The following is a 20,856-nucleotide window of genomic DNA, read 5'->3' as shown; positions in this document are numbered from 1 at the left end:
GTTCACTGATCCATGAAGTATGGTAGAGGTCAGATGAACACTGTCTTACGGGCATGAGGACTTTGCAAGGTACGCACATACTGAGGATAGTTATTCTATTACTCATGATCAGAGAAATTACAATATAGCGGGTTATTTTTGCGGGGTGTAAAATTTTGCTTATTTTCACGGATGTAACAAAATTGCCCAAATAAATTCCGCCAATTTAAAAGTGTACATGCAAAGGTATTGATTATTCAAGGTAAATCGCGAAATTTTACATCCACGAAAATAACTCGCTATACAGTAACATAATTTTTTTTTTTTTTAAGAAGTCACTTCACATTGAAAATGAGGTCAAGGACAGACAATGGAGAGATGAAACTTCATAAGATGAGGCATCTTTATACAAAGTATGAAGCATCAATGTCTTCCACCTTCCAAAGTATAAAGCTTCCTTAACAGAAGTTAGCCAACGGCACCACCACCAGATAACTATCCTTATGTTTATCTTTCTGCTACAAAAGTTGCAGTCTCAACAGAAAGCATCTTCATTCAAAATTATATGAATGTTTATTTGTGAAGGACAAAAGACATATTAAACAACACACCTTTAGCGACAAATAGGTAAGGCAAAAATAGACAAAGTCTTTGTATTTTGAACATATTTATTTTTTTCTGATGATCTGATCATATATTGGTGTTTTTATTATGATATATCACTCTCTTAAACACAGTCATACTCTAATAAATACTCTAATTATGTATATGAACTCTATCAAATCCAAAAATAAACAAAACATACAAAATAAGTCCCATTTATCAAGAAAAAACAAGAATGTAAACACAGAATCCAAAAGTCTTCATAGTTAATGCCTTGTGGAGTTGTTTGGTTACAGTAACACAGAACTGGATATGTTTGTTTCAGAACATTTATGTGTATTGGCTTTTTTCATTATTCAATAGTAAACTCTTGATCAAGTAGTATTTCACCTGACTTTTCTTGAATGTATTCAAGAAAGTTTTAAATTATTATTTTTGGACGGAATCATTTACTTTGACACTCACAACAGAATCATTGGTAACTGTTGCTTGATACATTGTCATTAGACTCAAAATTTAATTGGACCTTTTTTCTTATCTTAGTTCCACAATGTCATTAGCTACTACAGAGATAACATTTACATTAAACATTCATGCTAGAAAAATTAAGTTGTCATCTCTCATGCAAAGTTTACCAGAACCTTGAAAAGTGTTGTATATAATGGTTTGAACTATTCTTATTTATTTAGATCTAGGATTTATATTGTATAAATAAATTTATCTTATATGAAATAATGAGTTCTGTACAAAACAGCCAATAATTTACAACAAAATTAAACTTTCCTATGATATTTCATATGCTTTATCTGAAACAATTCTATAAAATGAAGAAAAAAAATGAGAATATTCCTGAGTTGAATTTTTGTATTTTCAGAATGACATCACCAGGATTTAACACAAAAATCACAGGAAAGTTAAGAATAGAATCTAAACAAAATACATAACAAAACAATAAACATTTTCTGCTTCAATATTAGATACTTTATGGCAATAGTAAACAAGAATGTTCACATGGCTGTTACCATGCAGGACAATATAGAATTTAAGCAGGAATATTATCTATTTTGGTTTTTTTTTAATTAAAAAATTGGTTTTTAGGAACAGTCCTGATACATTTATTATATTTAGTAAAAATACAATTTAATTCCTGAAAGTTTCAAAGCATCAATTTACCATAAAGCCACAATAAAGGAACAGAAAATTATAAATGATTATACACAACGTGTGATATACACTTAAAATATAAGACAAGTAACACACTCAACAAGATAAAACAACCAACAATCTCTCTGTAACCATAGTAACATAATGTTTTCAACTGACACAACACAAGTGTTGTGAAAATAAAATTTGACCTGTAAATGTCAATGTTATCATAAAATGGCAGTGATAAGGATAATGATCAACAAAAGTCTATATAGGGTAATTCTTACACAAAAAAATCATACTATTTCACAATATTGGTCTTTTTATGTCATTATTCATGCAACAGTTGAATTCAAAGTTAAAAATAGTGTGGAAACAACAAAACAAAAGTTTAAACATTTAATTATACTTTATACTATAATGTGTCTAGCTGTTTATACTGTATAAAATTAATACAGACATTTTGCCTAGAATTCAGTATATCAGTTGAAACACATAAAAATAAAATATACAAAGGTGTACATTTTTGCACAAGTTTTTCCTATCAGAAAAACAAATAATTAAAAAATGTTTAATTGGGAACACATTTGCAAATGTTAACATCAGAAACTTGAAAATGTACAGAAAAAAACACTGAATGGCCTAACAGTACATAGAAATTCAGTGTTAATTATTCTGAAATTTCCTATTTTCAATTTTAGCCATGGACCATCAGATTAAGAATAAACATTTTAATGAAAATATAGCTAATATCAGAGAAACCTGTTCTCAACCTTCTTTTATCAATTTTCCTTTTTATAGACAACAAAAGTAAATTTAAAAACAAATATTGCTGATGAGCAAAAGACCAGTTTTTATTTTCCTTTTAAGTAACGAGTCACATCAGTTAAACTGATGTCAATAGGGGTAATGACATCATTGAACAATTGACTCTTACTGTGACTAAATAACTTATACATTGTGATGTCGGAAAGTTCGGGAAAATGTATAAATGTTGAAATCATATAGTATCTTAGTAAACATGTGAAAAATAACATACAAAGAAAAAAAAATGATGGCAATAATGAACATATACACAACAAACAATTAAACTCCGTTACAGTATACCCAACAATGAACACAGTATTAGTACAGATCTATCATAACAGCAGTGCATATAAACTTTGGTGCTTAAACATACTGACCTAAATACAACATCATCACCCATACATTTATACCTTTACATTTGCATCTTACATATACATTTATAAAATTAACATTTCTTTTCAATGCTGTTGTCAGTGTTTTCCATACAAAGTAAAATCTACTTCTATAAAATAGGCATTTTTTTTTTCTAAATCATTAAAATGCTAGTTTCTAGTCCCATAGATAATTTATTATGCTTTAAAAGCTAAAATTTAAAGAAACACCTTTTTAATTGAATATTCTTTTCTATTAAGACATAAGTTTAAACCTGGTTAAATGGCTGGTGTACCCATCAATTAACCAAAACCCCAAACTACGAGGACTCTATCATATATAACAAAAATATTGGTTTAAAATGTTAATTAACTTTTCCCCCTCAAAAGAAATTGTTGAGAAAATTAAACTACTATGTATAACAGCTACTATTGTGAACCACAAAAAGAATATACTTTTTATATCAAAATCTACAAAGTGTGGAATAGTTTTACAAAAATCACAAAAATAGAATCATCACAAAAAGCACTTTTTTGGTAATTCAGCAGTGTTATTTTTTTTACGGAATTAGCATTACCCACAACTCTGTAATACAGACTCCTTTACTTTTCAGAGAGACACACTAGTGCTAATGCATTACACATACATATACACTTTCAAATGAAGTTTATTATCTGTTTAGTGAAGTTACTTTCATCACAGTACACTTTATATTAGGACAATAGCCCATATTACCATAAATTTCCATAGAAAATAAAATTACTTTGCATTTCTGTGTAAAAGATAAAATGTTAAAATATCTTTTTGCAATATATAAAGCATGCACAAGTTTTTTCTCCATTTCGATGAAAATTAAATATTGCATTTCCAAATTTGGCACCAGATATATTATATTTAGCATCTTGTGGATATCCTGGCTGAGCAACATTTATCCTTGCTCATGTCACTTTGAATAAAAAAAAAAAAAAAAATGTTTCATAAATAAAATCTTCACAAGTGATGTTTTCTTCCCATATTTGTTGCTAAATAAAACAAAATGTAGGCGAGTTATTACAGGAAATGAAGACACATCAATTCACTCGTAACGTGTGGGTTTCCATAGGTGCAGCAGAGTCATATAATGTGTCTGTATCTTGCGTTGGTTCACCTTGTAACTGACATTGATTGTTCAGAGTCCCTGCTCCACAGTCACAAAAAAATCGATCATGCCGAATAAACTCTACATCATGACTGGCATGACAAGTTTTTATACAGTTCACACATATTGCGTTCCTCTCTGTTGTATTGCAAGTCCGACATCTGAAAATAGTGTAACCAGATTTATAACCTTAATATATGCTATGATGTCAAAAATTCTTATGCACAATAATGAATGATTCAAATTTCAAATAATAGCAGTTCAGTATTTCTGAGGGGAAAAAAACCATCATTTTCTTCCAACTAATGCGTTTTAATATATATGTAATAAGCATTTAGTGTACTTGCAAATAACATCACTTTCATTTATTGTTCAATTTCTGTATGTTATGTATGACAGTAAATTGAAAGAAAGTTGTAAATTCAAGTGTTTCCAATATATCTTCTTCAATTATTTTTCTTTGTATTTTTTTCACACTTATTTGAACTTATCTTTGTCTATTATTTTTCACTCAGGCATATCTCAGTATTGTACTGATCAAATTTTCTTATAGCTGTTCTGCCTTGGAAAATTAAGTGGAAAATTAAATATACTGGTGATATTTACCTATAGAAGTCATGCATTGGAAAACTTGTGTAACTGGATATTTTATATAAGCACTGTCCAGTTGATACAGCCCTGTGTACCATGTTGTGATTGCCTGTGATAATGTTATCTACAAACAGATCAATATATTTCTCAATTATTATGTTCTATTAAATCCAATGTAGTCAATCCTTGCTTGTGACAACTATTATAATATTTTTTTCATAGTTAATTTTTACATATTCCCAAGTTTGTAATTTTTACTTTTTTTTACAGATTTGATGATCTTTGTCAATGAACACCACATTCTTCTAGGTGATATTTTTTGTTTTTTGTGAAACAGAATTAAAACTGCTAAAAGTTATAAATATTTATCCTGTTTCTAGGCACAAATACTCTTTATTACAATGAACAATATGATCATACTATCCCATATCTTCAGACACAACTCACTTCATCATTCATCTTCACAAGCCAAGGGTTACGATCCACTTCCCTCCTCTCAACCCTTTGACGTATTGAGATAGAATTTCAGAGACACAAGGTAATGATTTTCATTGGTTGCAGTCGAGACTCACTTCATCCAATCAAAAAGCATTTATAACATGATCATGTAGAAAGTGTATGTAAACAATTGTCACATGCTTATTGTGCAACAAATCTTTACATCCCTAAACATACGACTATATTTAGTGACAATTTGAATGTTTTTAATCGACTAATAGAAGTTCCTTTGGATGTTTATTGCACAAATGCATGAATGTATATTTTCATTTCCTGTTTTACCAAGTGTGTAGAATCAAGACGCTACCGGGTTTTAACCTCCAAATTGAAGAGTGCAAGTGCTACCATTGGTCAAGAATAATGTTTTCGACATGGGCATGACATTAATCTAATGATAGATGGCACAACATTGTTATAACAAATGTTGGCTTTATCTGCCAAGGGTGGAGAGAAGGGAAGTGGATTGTAACCCTTGGCTAGCAAAGATGTGCATCATTATCATATGTTAAAAAGTGTGCATTAAATAATATTGGTTTGGGTTATTGTTCAAAAATGTATGTTGCATTATAGTTGCTTTCTTCTGCATAATTTGATCTTAAGTTTATCAAACTACCTCATCTTCTTTTTTATGTCATAGAATTAATCCAATATCCTTTTATTCAAATTATGTTACCTTTTTGTTTTGGATGGACACCACTAGCTAGACAGAGTCCACCAAATTTATTGTTAAATATTTTATTTCCTTCTAACGTTGCTGTAGCATTGTTTGTTATTTCTATACCAGCAGCATTTCCATCAAATATTCGATTTCTTCGTAACGATGGATGACTGTTTGTACTGATTAATACTCCTGCTTGTGCATTTCGAAAAATATCATTTTCTTCTAAAATCCCTATAAATACAAAAAAGATTTACTTTATACTACCAAAATGGCTACAATTTGTTAAACTTTAAACTAACTATCATGCATAAATTGTGTATAAATGTAATATTATTATGACAAAATTGCTGGTATAATAAACATATTATGCCTTTGGTTTGATTACTTGCCAATCTGTGAATGCCATATGATGACCTATGATGAAATATATAATCATGTCAGGTAAAAGTTATTACCAATTAGCTTGATATCCTCCAGAAGTTTGTAGGGCCCTGTGGATTGTCATACAATAATGATTGGCAGAATGCTTACTGGAAAGGCATGGCAATCAAAACTTTTAAATTCTTGATAACCAATTTATCATTGAAATCAATATGATACCAACTGACAGATAAGCTTACTTTAAAAGTCTTGAAATACTGAATATGATTGTCTACTAAAATACTTCCATGCATCTTTTTTTTTGTGTTAATATTCTTTCTTAAATAGCTTTAAAGTTTAATATACCCCTTTTTCAGGTGTAACTGCCTTGTGCTATATTTATTTCATCTACGTTACAAAATAATGATAACATACCTTTTCCTCCATTAAAAATACAGATTCCACCGTCTCTGCCATCATATATTTTATTTTGACGTAAAATTGGATTGCTGTCTGTTTTGATCCAGACTCCAGCCATTGCATTGTCAAAGATTTCATTATTTTCTATCAGACCTAGTCCACTATTGTAGACAAGAATACCACCATTCTGTCCTCCCCAGATCTTGTTTTTCCTAATAATAGGGTTACTTCCTGTTCTAAATAGAAATAAATCATTATTGTGATTTGCGTTAAATCTTTTAACAAATACAATTTCATCAAAAGTTTTCTGTGTGTTGTATTGGGTGTTGAAAGTATAATTACAGTTTCAGTATGCACATGAATGTTAATACCTTTAGAAAACTATACCTACCGTTTATCTAGGTTAAGAAATTTATTAGAAATGGGTGTGGCATGTGGAGCAACCATGACTTTGGTGGGGTTTGTGGTGTTCAGTTTTAAGTTTCCTGTGTTGTGTTGTGTTTTGTGTACTGTTCTTTGTCATTTTTTGTTGTCATGGGTTTATCAATTTTTGTTTTCAATTTTTGAATTGAATAGGAATCTTCCACTTCACCTCTGGAAATCAAAACATCTAGGTAAATCTTATGGTTTTAATAATGGACAAGATTCTACAAATTAAGTCAAGTACATAAGAGCCCTTAGTTTAGAAAATTTGTAAATAAATTAAACAGAAATCCAATCACCGTCTAATTCCCTCAGGGACAAAACATTATCATAAGCAATAATAAAACCATTGACAAGGTTCCTGACTTATAAACATGTGACAGGATTTCAAATGAGGGTCTAGCACGGTCGGCTTACCTTATCTGAACACCTGAATATAAATGATTGAAGATATCATTGTTCTCCAGCACTCCATGTCCATTGTCATAAAAATATACTCCAACCTGAAAAAATTGTCATAAATTCAGGAATTTTCAATTAAAAGTTAGATACCTTAAAAAATAACTTAAAAATAAATGTCAGTGTCCTATCTAAAAACCAAGAAATGAACAAGTTATATGGCTAATCAATGAATTAAAAATAATTGGAAGCTTTTCATTGTGGAACAAATTTGTTGAGTTGAATAAGTTAAGGTTTGAGGCATTCACAAAGGAGTGATCTATGAAGGGTCCATATTGGCCCTAAAATTCCCTTGAAATATAACTTTAAGGATGAACATAGGTTAGGTTTAATAATATTTGTCAGATGTACAGACCTTTGGATTTTTTCCTACAAAACAGGGTGCAAAATTTAAGCAGATACTCGATTTTAATTCTTTTGATTGAGAACAAAATGAAAGTCTGAGTCTTCAGGCTATTTTCTATAACTTCTAATACCTAAAGAAGGAGCTGTAAACATTATATCTAAATGTTTGGTCCTTCAAAGAAATTGGTCCTGTTGACAGATGATACATTTGTTTTTCAAACTTTTCAAGATTGGGAATATTTAGGTCTCAACATTTTGTATGGACACTTGACTACTGTTGAAAACAAACTGTTGATCTATATATTGGGTTTTTTAGTTAAAATGTAGGAACTATTAAGTAAAACAAAGGTCCTTTTCACTTGTTTAGAAAGACTAAGAAGTGGGAGAATGATTACCAACATCAAAATAAACATTATTTTAATGAATAAGCTGTTATATTTAATCCATAATTACCTGTTTTCCACTATGTATTCTATTTCTGCGTAGTACTGGAGTACTGCCTGTTGTAATCCATACTCCTGCTAAAGTATTGGCATATACTTCATTCTCTTCAATTAGACCTTGTCCCTTTTCATGCTATTCAAAAATATAAATTCATTATTTTTTATTAAAACCTGGTATACACATATAAATTGAATAATTAAAACTGATCTTATTCTAATCTGTAACTTTTTATTAATAGTTTATCTTCTGCTGAAATTTATGAATATATCAATAGAAAAAATTAAAATGTTTTGAACGCTTTTAAAGTTTTTTGTTTTTCATTACTTAAGGGGGCTCGCGGGTCTAAATCGAATTTTTTTATTTAATATAGGATTTCGCTATATTTTTCTATAAAAGAACCTTATCTTATAATGAATAGAAAAATAAAATAAAATAATGGGGTCACCGTTCATTTACGCTCACAATCTGCCTTTGAAAAAAGCATAAATTTTTGTAAAAGTACCTTTTTCTGTTGAACTAATAGGAGAAATAGAGGTAATATCGAAATAAAAGTAGAACTTAATTACAGAAATCGCTCAAATTTTACAATAGTTAGTTTAAGTACAGCTTATTTGAAAATAATAATAAAAATTATAGGTCACCGATGAGTTTAAAAAAGATATTTCAATTCTAATGCCAAAAAATGGCATTTTTTGCACCAAAGGGAGATAATTTGGAGCTTTTTCAATGATATCTACATTTTAAAATTCATCTGTGGCCAACACAAATTGATTTTTTTGAATAATTTTTGTACAATATGATAAAGTAACATTTACTTAAAGTAACAAATAAAATTTGTAATGAAAAATAAATGTTTAATTTTTTTCTGAAATTTTTATACCCCGCAGCCTCCTCAATTCTTTATAATCTCATTTAAATCTTTTAACATGTATATGGGTCTTGGATACCAATTCATTTTAAGATTAACTATGAGATCTAGACTAGTTATCAGAAAAATGTTTTAAACTTATCACTTTTAAATTAATGATTGTAACTTGTAGCAATAAGGAAGGGTTTAACAGTAGCTTGGTGTATGGTGAAAATTTCCTCCACTAACTAACCTGAGTAAAATGTATTTATTTGTTCATTGAAGTTTAAATGTATTACAATTCTATTTCTTGGGTCCAACTTCTAAACCCTACATTAAACAAATGTATATATTCCCATTTTTACTAGAATATTTCATACATGTATAATAATTGTTTTAAACAGGATTTTGGTTGGTATGTTGTCAAACTTTAATCGACCATCTAATCAATGTAATCATGCAAGTTCTTTCTGTGTACTAAATATTCAATATGCCTGACTATAATTTATCAAAATACTTACAACATATATACCGCCATGTTGACCATGATGTATTTTATTATGTCTGACAATAGGATGACTGTTTGTTCTGATCTGGATCCCTGCTAATGCATTACCTGTAAACAAATAAATTTGTTCAAATAAAAAGTAGAGCTCAAGGCAAGAAGCTTATAAAACTGTTCGCAATAAGGCATATCTTGCCAGCTTTGTAGCAAAATTAAAACTGCAATTTGACACATATAACAGCATGTGTAGTATTAAAAAACTATCTTTTTCTAAGTATTTCTAAAGCTTACTTGACTAGAAAACTACAGCAGAATGCATGGAGTGTGTAGGTAAAGGTCGAATCTTAGGTTACCTTGCTTGTTAGCTCAACTGTCAAGTCATGATAAGGTTAGGTATACTACCCTCCTTTTGAAGTAGTCTAGCCCTACAGACAGATATTAATAGGTTATCAAAGGCACAAGGAGAATGTTGAGGGGTAAAACATGTTTATGACCACCCAACTGTCACCAAACTTAATTTTCACTCTATTCTAAATCTGTCAGAAATATTTTTTTTTTTCCCATCTTTATGTGAACCTCATCTCTAACCCTCATTATATAGGTGGTTTCCCCAATTCCTTACCATAAATGTTATTGTGTTCTATCAGCCCTCTTCCTTCTCCAAATATATACACTCCTCCTTGATGGCCATTATAAATATCATTTTTCCTACAAAACAATTAAAAAATTCATTTCAAATAATAACACTGTTTCTAAGGAATCAACCCTCTGAACCTAGTAATCTTTTCATACCTACATTATTATACAGCTAGAATGACTGTATCTGAAATTTTGGTATCTGTTAAGCAGTGTTCTAGGATTTTTTTGGCACCTTGACTTACCACGGGTAAGATCAATAAAAAAATTACTTACCCACATCTAAAAGTTAAATCCGCCAACCAATGCGGACGGCGCAAAAAAAACGATTTCTTACTAAATTTGACAAATATGTTATAGTTATTACTATGTCATTTATTAAGAGCTATAATAAATGCAACTGTAAGTTTATTTTCCTCCGATGACAAGAAAAAAAATTGTTTATGTCCCGATTTAAGCACCAGTTATCAATCCGGATTTTCCGATTTTATCGACACCGTGACCGACTTTTAGAATGATAGAAGAAGAATGTGGTCTCTTTTGCGCTTGATTACACCTAGTAAACGAGTGCTTGAATAAAAGCGCCGATAGACATCGACAAAATCTTCGATCTTTTATCAAAGTTTTTTCTCGTGATTTAATAAAAATAAAAAGCAGATATGGGAAAATTGAAGAGGACCGGGAAATTTCAAGAGTTTTTCGGCTTCCCCGAACTTGAAAATTGACTTACCACCGGGAGACAAAGGCTAAAAAAGGACTTACCCGTTGTCCTAATCCACTTACCCCGGGTAACGGGTAATGGGAATCCTAGAACACTGTGTTAAGGCACCTTTTATACACAAGGCTTTTAACAATAAGTTGAATCAAAATTTTGTGGGATTTGACTCATAGCTAATTGAAAATCATTATATATCACAACAGTTTATGGCAACCCACTATTTATATTCCAAAAACTAACTTTTAACCTACAGAGCAATTTTATATGTAAAAACATGTATATCTGGGGGGTCAAACTGGTATGCATTGGTTTTTTTAATTCTTATTTCTGAATTTAAATTAAATAGTAATATCAAGTTATAATTATTTCAGATATGTTTAACTATAATGGTAATTGTAAGAACAAATCATAGTATACAATACTCATATGATTACTTAATTAGCTACTCCACCTACCTGATAGTGGGATCACTGTTTGATGTTATCCACACACCAGCAAAGTTATTAGAGTGGATTTTGTTTTCTATGAACTGCCCACGTCCATTTTCATGGACATAAACACCCCCTGTCTGACCGTGGTGTATCTCACACCTAACAACAGTAGGATTAGCACCAGCTTTTACTTCAAATCCTGCTATTCTGTTATTGTGGATATCATTTGATTCAAAATATCCCTGAAAAGTAGACAGAAAATTATCAAACTTAATACTTAATACCTTGATAAACTATGGTAAAAGAGTTATCAAAGTGTAGTTTTCATGCAAGATAGAGAAATATATCAAAAGTAGGTAGAAATTTACGAAACAGGAGAAATTAAGATTACAAATTGCAAATTAAAATCAATTGTATAAAAAAGCAGATTTTAAATCTATTTATTCCAAAATTCTCTTTATAAAAAAACGCAATGTGGTCTTCTCCTACATTTGCAAAGGATCAAATCAGTCAGCTGAATACTTTGATGTCTAGTTTTTATCGTTATAAACATTTACTTAAAATTATATTCTAGAATCAAGATGTCTTCTACTCACATAATTTGACATGATCTCCATTAACATGTAAATTTTAGTCAAACTGTGTAGAAAACATGGATCTAGGTCAAGTTGCATTATTTATTAATGAATACAAATTTGAAATGAAATTCAAGTGATGTTTAAATTAAATACTTGTGACCCGATTACTCACCAAGCCATTGTCAAAGGTAAATATTCCTACATCTCTACCATGATGGATGTGATTGCGTCTCATAATAGGGTTAGCATGGTTCTTTACCCATATACCGGCCAAGGCATTCCCACTGATTTCATTGTCCTCGTATGTACCCTATAAAACACCAATCATCATTAGACAGAAAATATCACATGTATGAAAAGTTTAACTTGCTGTATGTTTCCCTGTATACATGTGTAAAGCTTAATTTCATAAATTAAAGTCTCCTTTGAAAATATGTGGGTTTTTTTTGTTTGTTTTTAAAGTCACAATATGGAAATTATCATGTTTTCATCATGCACTGTTGTGATTTCATATCCACTTCTTTAACAGAACTGCTGCCTTTTGCAATTTTACAATGATCATAACTGACAATGTTAAGATGAGATATGTTTGTTGGTAAAACAACGGATGTGTCTGTGGTAAAAAATGTTTGAAGAAATGAGTATTAAGCATTATGGTAGGCACTAAAAAATAAGGGCCAGTAGAGAAACCCTAAACACACATATTTTTAGCTCAAATAAGTTCATTCAGATTTTAATGTAATCAAGGTTATGAAGCATCTACAAGTATATGCTAATACCCCAATAAGGTTGCTGTTTCATTGATATATCCTACATCTATCATCTGATAATTATTTCATAGCACCATAAATAATTCATATATTTATAACCAACCCGGCAAGGGTTGTATAGCCAGTCAAGGTCGTTAAAAACTCCCATCATCATATCTATAATATTCTATAATAACTTGCCTGTGCGTAATCTGTCACATAAAGTCCCACATTTTCACAGTCTTTTATCTTACAATGTTTTATAAAGGGGTCAGCACCTGTTCCAGATACACATACAGCAGCACCCACTAAAATGATGAAAACATATAATAATCAATCTTTATAAAAATCTATTCCTGAAACAGTTCAGTTTTAAATTAGGCCTAAATTAAAATATTGTTTGTTTGCTCTTTTCCGACCCTATCTTTTCAAACAGGGTAGGTAGGTAGGTAAAATATTTTCTTTTTCTTTCCCAAAAAATAACATGACTCGGTACATTTTTTGTAATGGGTAAGCAGGTAGGTATAATATTTTATTTTATAGATACAAAATCAGCATGATGTCATTTTTGTTTGTATTGCTTTTGTTTAAGTATTTTTTTGCTAATAAGTTTCTGGGACTATTAGTATAATAGTCCCAGGAAGTTTTGAAAAAAAAATTACCATCTCACTCATCTCTGGAGGCATTTATAGAAGTACTTAGTGGACCATTACCAATAGATTTAGGAAGAGAAGAAATGGCCATCAGAGAGTTTATTTTGTTTTCAAATATCAAAATATAGGGCTGTGCGGCATATTTTCAATGTTAATTTGCCTGAAACTTTTTAGAGTTTTAACTTGCACTAATATTCTGTACTTCGTACCTTGTACACTTACCTCGACCTAAAGGTTTTCTGTAAGAGATAACTTTGTCCTGGTAAGATATGTCGAGGCAGACATACATTACTAGTAGAAAAAGTCCCTAGAGTGTTTAAATTTTTGTGTGTGCCTGTGTTTCCAATAAAAGTGCTACAGGACTTGACACTCAACTGTCACGTATTTTACATCGCATTTATAAATGATCTGTATGGAAAAACTTGGCGATTTTACTGCCAAATATTCTCCACTTTACAGACCTTTGGTTCATGTCAGATATAAATAATATATCAATGCTGGTCGAAGGCATCGTTAACATAATCATCCTGATCTACGGATCACCAAAGGCCATTCCTACATAGGATACACGTACAACGTCCGTTTACAAAATATTTTGTACACACGTTGATAATTTTGTATTGGACGAACTTTTTTTGAATGAACCCTGCTCTTCAAGTATACAGACACATAGTAAAGTCATATCAAAGCTTTCAACATTGATTTCAAACAAATGCTTTGAAACTCTAAAGGTAAGTGTTCATGTCAAAACCAAACAGACTAGACCTTATACGGGAAAGATAAAACCCGAGGATTCCGGTAAAAAAGTTTTGAGCACGAAATACAAATATAAGATTTTTGGTAGGAACGAAAAAATAAAATAAAATCTTGCTGGTAAATACAAATAAAAGATTTTCAGGTGGAACGAATTTATAGGGTTGGTTGGTAAAGGGCAAACAAACAATATCTTAATTTAAGCCTTATAAGAGGAAGCTGCACAAAACATGTTATTAATACTTATTATGATATGAATATGAAACAGACCTTATAGAAGATTGTCATTCTAAGCAATTTCCATATGCCAGCTCGTAAGGAAGCTTTGTTGGAAAACATGTCATCCTTATCACAAACACTATTCTGACTTTGTGGCAACCAAATCTAATCCTACATGTTAAGTGCCATCAAGCAAAATTTGATTTAAAGCTTTAGTTTTGATCTAACCCATAATCTCATGTCAGGCACGCAGCAATAAAGAACAAACAGAGTATGACCTCATGATAACAATATCACATGCTGTATTCACATGATCAGTAAATATGGTTGATATAATAACCTACATTAGTTTATAACAACCTACCAACAGAAGTACTTTTAATCCTACAGCTGTCTATAACTGGAGAACAATGGTCTGTTACTTCTAAAGCATAATGTTTGTGATGTGGTACAGATGATGTAATATCAGGTGAAAACTGAAACAAATAATACAAAATAGTAGTTTCAGTTAGTTGTCTTATTTTTCTTTTTTAACTGATGGAAGATAATTTGTATATAAACCAGCCATGAATATGCATCTAATAATCTTTATCACATACCATTAGCGTTCCTATATTTTCTATAAAATAGTGTTATAATGATCTCACTCAGTTAATTCTGAAATTGTTGTTATGTTTTTATCATTGTAAAAATGATTAATCTTGTATTTTTTCCTTTTCTTGAAAAATCATAATTGCACAATTTTTTTTTAGAATTAACATTAAATACTTACTCTTAATGTAACATAGCCTAAGTAAGCATCTTTAGCACCTTCTACAAACATTACTGTAGATTCACTTTCTCTTTCAATGATCACATGATCAATCACATTACCAGAAGCTAAAAATAAAACAGAACATTGTAACATACTACAAATCAATATGTAATCACTAAGTTTGTCACAACAATCTGGTTATTTGGCTAAGCTGGACATTTTGACAAAAACTTTGAAAAATGCCCAAAATAAAGACCATGAACAATGTAAATAATAAATAAACTTTTGAATAATTTTATGATTGACAAACCATTAGTGGTTCCATTTGAATTGACATAAACCCTATTTGTGACAAATTGTTCATGCAGCCACTGGAAACAGCACACCTGAGTTTTTCCTTTGAAGACAAAAATAACAAATGTTTTACATGTTTAGTATACTTACCAGCACCTATTATAGCCACATTGGTGTCAATAAAGAGATAACAAATGTTTTACATGTTGAGTATACTTACCAGCACCTATTATAGCCACATTGGTGTCAATAAAGAGATAACAAAGGTTTTACATGTTTAGTATACTTACCAGCACCTATTATAGCCACATTGGTGTCAATAAAGAGATAACAAATGTTTTACATGTTGAGTATACTTACCAGCACCTATTATAGCCACATTGGTGTCAATAAAGAGATAACAAAGGTTTTACATGTTTAGTATACTTACCAGCACCTATTATAGCCACATTGGTGTCAATAAAGAGATAACAAATGTTTTACATGTTGAGTATACTTACCAGCACCTATTATAGCCACATTGGTGTCAATAAAGAGATAACAAAGGTTTTACATGTTTAGTATACTTACCAGCACCTATTATAGCCACATTGGTGTCAATAAAGAGATAACAAAGGTTTTACATGTTGAGTATACTTACCAGCACCTATTATAGCCACATTGGTGTCAATAAAGAGATAACAAATGTTTTACATGTTTAGTATACTTACCAGCACCTATTATAGCCACATTGGTGTCAATAAAGAGATATTCTCTATGATATATTCCTGAATGGACGAAGATTATCTGGTTTTCCAACTCTTCTGTTACAACCCAGTCATATGCAAATTCAATTGTTTCAAAGCACTAAAATTGAAAAAAAAGTTTTATAAAAAATTCATATATATAATGACTTTACTTTGGAGCTCAGTATCTGTGTTTTATTTTAAACACATTCTACATATGTGTAATGACTGGGAGTTGAAAACAATGAACTGTCAGTGTTTAACATCAAAGTAGCATGTAAAGCTATGTGGAGGATAACTTAAAAAAAAAGACATTTCTGTGCATCTAAAATAATGATTGTTGGAAGTCTAATTTGAGTTTCCATTATTCCTTTATAAATTTATCACAAGAAATATATTGGATTATAAAATCTGAACTAGTTTTTGACACTTACCTTCATATCTCTGCCTTTTAACTTTCTGTACTTTCTGTGATACAGATCTCTGAACCCAGGTCTCACATGTATACCTTTACACTGAAGAAAAAAACCCAGATTAGTTAATTTTGTAATCTTATGTATCATTTACATCAAACACAAATCTCTACATTGAACTAATCAAGGAAAATAATTGAGATACTTTTCTATTTAAAGTCATATGAAACCTCAAATTAAAAAAAAATATGCAATATGTTTTTTAAAATTAAATGGATAGTTTTCATTATACAACTTATGTACATATACTTTTTTCTGAGGAAAATTCTTTAATTTGTCCACATTTAGAAGAAGTTTACTTATTTTAATTGCTTGCTGCCAGGAAGCAATTCGCCGACATATTTTCCGTATGGATAATGACCTAAACGTGACCCTCTTCGTAAAAATCCGGTGATAGCAATACGCATGAATCTTTCATTAAAACAAACTATTACCTGATTGTATATGTTAAACACGTGCTAAATACCCATGCTTTTTGTTGATTATTTACTATAAGGTGACAATCGGTAAACTTCGGCTTCAAAACACGGCATTTAATGAGTAGCCATATTTGTTAACTCATAACAGACAGATAGAAAAAAAATTGACGATTATACGATATATTTGCGTAAAAAATTATAAAATCGTGCACAGAGGACTAAGTTTATGATATATACATGCATTGGTTCAAGAATCGGATGAACATAATTTTTCACCAGTCACTCGTTTCTTATGACTTTAAGATATGTTTGAGATAAACAAATAAAACATTGAATGAAGTGGAAACACGTTACAGGGTAAAGCATAACTAGAATTTCTAGATGAGGTTTTGTGCCATATATCAAGAAACTGTGAATTGTAGATACTGAGAAAAACCAGATGCTCCGCAGGGCGCAGCTTTATACGACCGCAGAGGTTGAACCCTGAACGGTTGGGGCAAGTACGGACACAACATTCAAGCAGGATTCAGCTCTAAATTTGGATTGTGATTAAATAGTTGACACAGCATAGGTTTCTGACACAGAATGAATGAGGTCTAATAACTTAAAATTTTTGTTTTGCCTTTGAGCACTATGCTGTTGAATATTAATCCTCTCAAAAAAATGTTTGAAGAAATTTTCTTTTTATTTATGAAATTTCAAATGAGAAAAATTGACCCCCCCCCCGCCAATTTTTTTTTCACATCCCCTTTTCCTTTATTCCAAAACCGATCTCAATTCAAATTTCTAATGGAGTTTGCAACAATAATTACTCATTTAAATACATCATAAAATATTAAAATGTAAAAAAAGTGCTTGTTATCACTGAATGGTCAAGATTGTTTTAATTTATCAGTTGGTAGTAAAAGTGAATATACATTGTAAATTGTATAAAGCAATGATTTAAGTTGATTCAACTACCATTCTGGACAAAGAAAGATAACTCCAATTGAAATTGTGCGATTAGATATTTCTTGCTATTGCGCAATACTGTGCAATTGAAAATACTTGCTATTGCACAATACTGTGCAATTGAAGATTTCTTGCTATTGCGCAATACTGTGCAATTGAAAATTTCTTGCTATTGCACAATACTGTGCAATTGAAGATTTCTTGTTATTGCACAATACTTAATATAATAATTTTGGATCCTGATTTGGACCAACTTGAAAACTGGGCCCATAATTAAAAATCTAGGTACATGTTTGGATTCAGCATATCAAAGAACCCCAAGAATTCAATTTTTGTTAAAATCAAACTAAGTTTAATTTTGGACCCTTTGGACTTTAATGTATACCAATTTGAAAACAGGACCAAAAATTAAGAATCTACATACACAGTTAGGCCAGGATTTTTTAATTTGTTGGTTTACGGATCCGCCGACCCGATTTTGTTGATTTCCAGAATAAAAATAAAATTGACTTTTCATGCTTTTTTATTCCCGCCGACCCTAACAAATGCATTATCCCTGAAAAATAATTAAAATGTCCTTTTTTTATGAAAGGAAATGCATAAATCACTTAATACAGAAGTGATGACACTTTCTGTTGTGAAAAAATGAAACTTTCAGTTTACATTTCTAAAAATAGACAAATCAATTATTAATGACCTTGAAATATTGTTTGCGCAAATAATTTTGCGGAACGAAATCTGTGTTTAAAACTAGTTACACAATAAGTTCGTTTCCTTTATTTGTCACCAGTCCGTAAGATGCCTGTTCTCATAGAAATAGACTTGTCCAAATGTGGACAGGTGGAAGTTCAAGACACCGAGTAAAAGTTCTGAATTTTAACAAATCATTTGAAATTTTCTTGTTTTCATAGATAATAAAAAAATATGTTCCATTTGGATAAAAAAACGGGAATGCATGACAACTATTATTTAACCCGATATTCTCGTTTTTCCAGTGGACGAGTCTATTACGTTTTTGACACTCGTGTTGAAACTTATTTTCGTACAACGTTTTTACATTTTTATCTTTATCAGTTTTCGTGCTAATTACTATTCACCAAGTTTTAATTAAGAGCTACCGACATGAATCTTTTTCTTGTTTGTGAAATGACGATTTAATTTCGTCTATGTCCATGCACCCCTTTTTTACGGGAAATTATTAGACAATGTCATGCGATGTTTATTACAGCTGAGAAATACTATTTCATCGAACTAAAATTTAAGAATGATGACAAAATAGTATGACAAACATATTATAAGAAAGGTGAAATATATATATATTTATTTTGCATATCAGTTTTATGTCTTGAAAGATCTTTTTTTTTTCTTTTTTTTTCCGACTGACCGACCCGACTTTTTCATGGAGAAAATCCGTAAACCAACAAATTAAAAAACCGTGGCCTTAGATTTGGCATATCAAAGAACCCCAATTATTCAATTTCTGATGAAATCAAACAAAGTTTAATTTTGGACCCCGATTTGGACCAACTTGAAAACTGGACCAATAATCAAAAATCTAAGTACATTTTTAGATTCAGCATATCAAAGAACCCCAAGGATTCAATTTTTGTCAAAATCAAACTAAGTTTAATTTTGGACCCTTTGGACCTTAATGTAGACCAATTTGAAAACGGGACCAAAAATTAAGAATCTACATACACAGTAAGATTCGGCATATCAAAGAACCCCAATTATTCAATTTTTGATGAAATCAAACAAAGTTTAATTTTGGACCCTTTGGTCCCCTTATTCCTAAACTGTTGGGACCAAAACTCCCAAAATCAATACCAACCTTCCTTTTATGGTCATAAACCTTGTGTTTAAATTTCATAGATTTCCATTTACTTATACTAAAGTTATGGTGCGAAAACCAAGAAAAATGCTTATTTGGGCCCCTTTTTGGCCCCTAATTCCTAAACTGTTGGGACCTCAACTCCCAAAATCAATACCAACCTTCCTTTTGTGGTCATAAACCTTGTGTTTAAATTTCATTGATTTCTATTTACTTAATCTAAAGTTATTGTGCGAAAACCAAGAAAATGCTTATTTGGGTCCTTTTTGGCCCCTAATTCCTAAAATGTTGGGATCAAAACTCCCAAAATCAATCCCAACCTTACTTTTGTGGTCATAAACCTTGTGTTAAAATTTCATAGATTTCTATTCACTTTAACTAAAGTTAGAGTGCGAAAACTAAAAGTATTCGGACGACGACGACGCCAACGTGATAGCAATATACGACGAAAAAATTTTCAATTTTTGCGGTCGTATAAAAACACAAAAATCTTTTATGGATACATATAAATGGAAACAGGAGTTAACCTGTACATGTATACCCATATCTGGAGCAAGGGTTACAAATAGTATATAGTTCCTGTATTCACTTAGTCATAAGAAACCTCAAATTAAAAAAAATAATTCATATGTTTTTTTATAACTCAATGGATAGTTTTCATTATAAAACTTATGTACATATACTTTTTTCTGAAGAAAATTCTTTAATTTGTTCATATTTAGAAGAAATATACTTTATTTTAATTGCTTCCTTCCAGAAAGCAATTCCCCAACATATTTTCCATATGCAAAGTGGCCTCAGTGTGATCCATCTCCTAAAAATCTGGTGGTCGCAATACACATGGATGTCCAAAATAAACTATTATCTGATTGTACATGTTAAACACGTGCTCAATATCCACGCTTTTTTTGTTGATTGTTGACAAACAGGTGACAATCGTTAAATTTCGGCTTCAAAACACAAACTTTAATTACCTGCCATATTTTCACAACACTGACCGATTGAAAAAAAATTGACGATTATACGAAATTTATGCGAAAAAAATGATAAAATCTTGTACAGAAGACTAAGTTT

At 30.7% G+C, this 20,856-nt stretch overlaps 1 protein-coding gene across 1 annotated transcript in view; it reads right to left on the bottom strand.

The window, feature by feature from the left end:
• Positions 1-629: 629 nt before the first annotated feature.
• The window catches only part of LOC143067503 (F-box only protein 11-like), a 30,079-nt gene continuing 9,852 nt past the window's right edge, over positions 630-20,856 (bottom strand). The window contains exons 5-19 of the mRNA XM_076240821.1: positions 16,543-16,623; positions 16,094-16,229; positions 15,108-15,214; positions 14,700-14,811; positions 12,912-13,018; positions 12,134-12,271; positions 11,408-11,625; positions 10,221-10,306; positions 9,615-9,709; positions 8,256-8,378; positions 7,416-7,501; positions 6,591-6,811; positions 5,808-6,026; positions 4,652-4,760; positions 630-4,206 (exon numbers count right to left, since the gene is read on the bottom strand). Coding sequence (XP_076096936.1) covers positions 3,978-4,206; positions 4,652-4,760; positions 5,808-6,026; positions 6,591-6,811; positions 7,416-7,501; positions 8,256-8,378; positions 9,615-9,709; positions 10,221-10,306; positions 11,408-11,625; positions 12,134-12,271; positions 12,912-13,018; positions 14,700-14,811; positions 15,108-15,214; positions 16,094-16,229; positions 16,543-16,623 — 2,067 coding nt within the window. The 3' untranslated portion in view covers positions 630-3,977. The remainder of the gene's footprint in view (positions 4,207-4,651; positions 4,761-5,807; positions 6,027-6,590; positions 6,812-7,415; positions 7,502-8,255; positions 8,379-9,614; positions 9,710-10,220; positions 10,307-11,407; positions 11,626-12,133; positions 12,272-12,911; positions 13,019-14,699; positions 14,812-15,107; positions 15,215-16,093; positions 16,230-16,542; positions 16,624-20,856) is intronic.

The sequence above is a fragment of the Mytilus galloprovincialis genome, chromosome 3, assembly GCF_965363235.1.
Source record: "Mytilus galloprovincialis chromosome 3, xbMytGall1.hap1.1, whole genome shotgun sequence".
NCBI classification, from domain to species: Eukaryota; Metazoa; Mollusca; class Bivalvia; order Mytilida; family Mytilidae; genus Mytilus; species Mytilus galloprovincialis.
The sequence above is the reverse complement of the archived record's forward strand: the minus strand, read 5'-3'. Positions and strand labels throughout refer to the sequence as shown.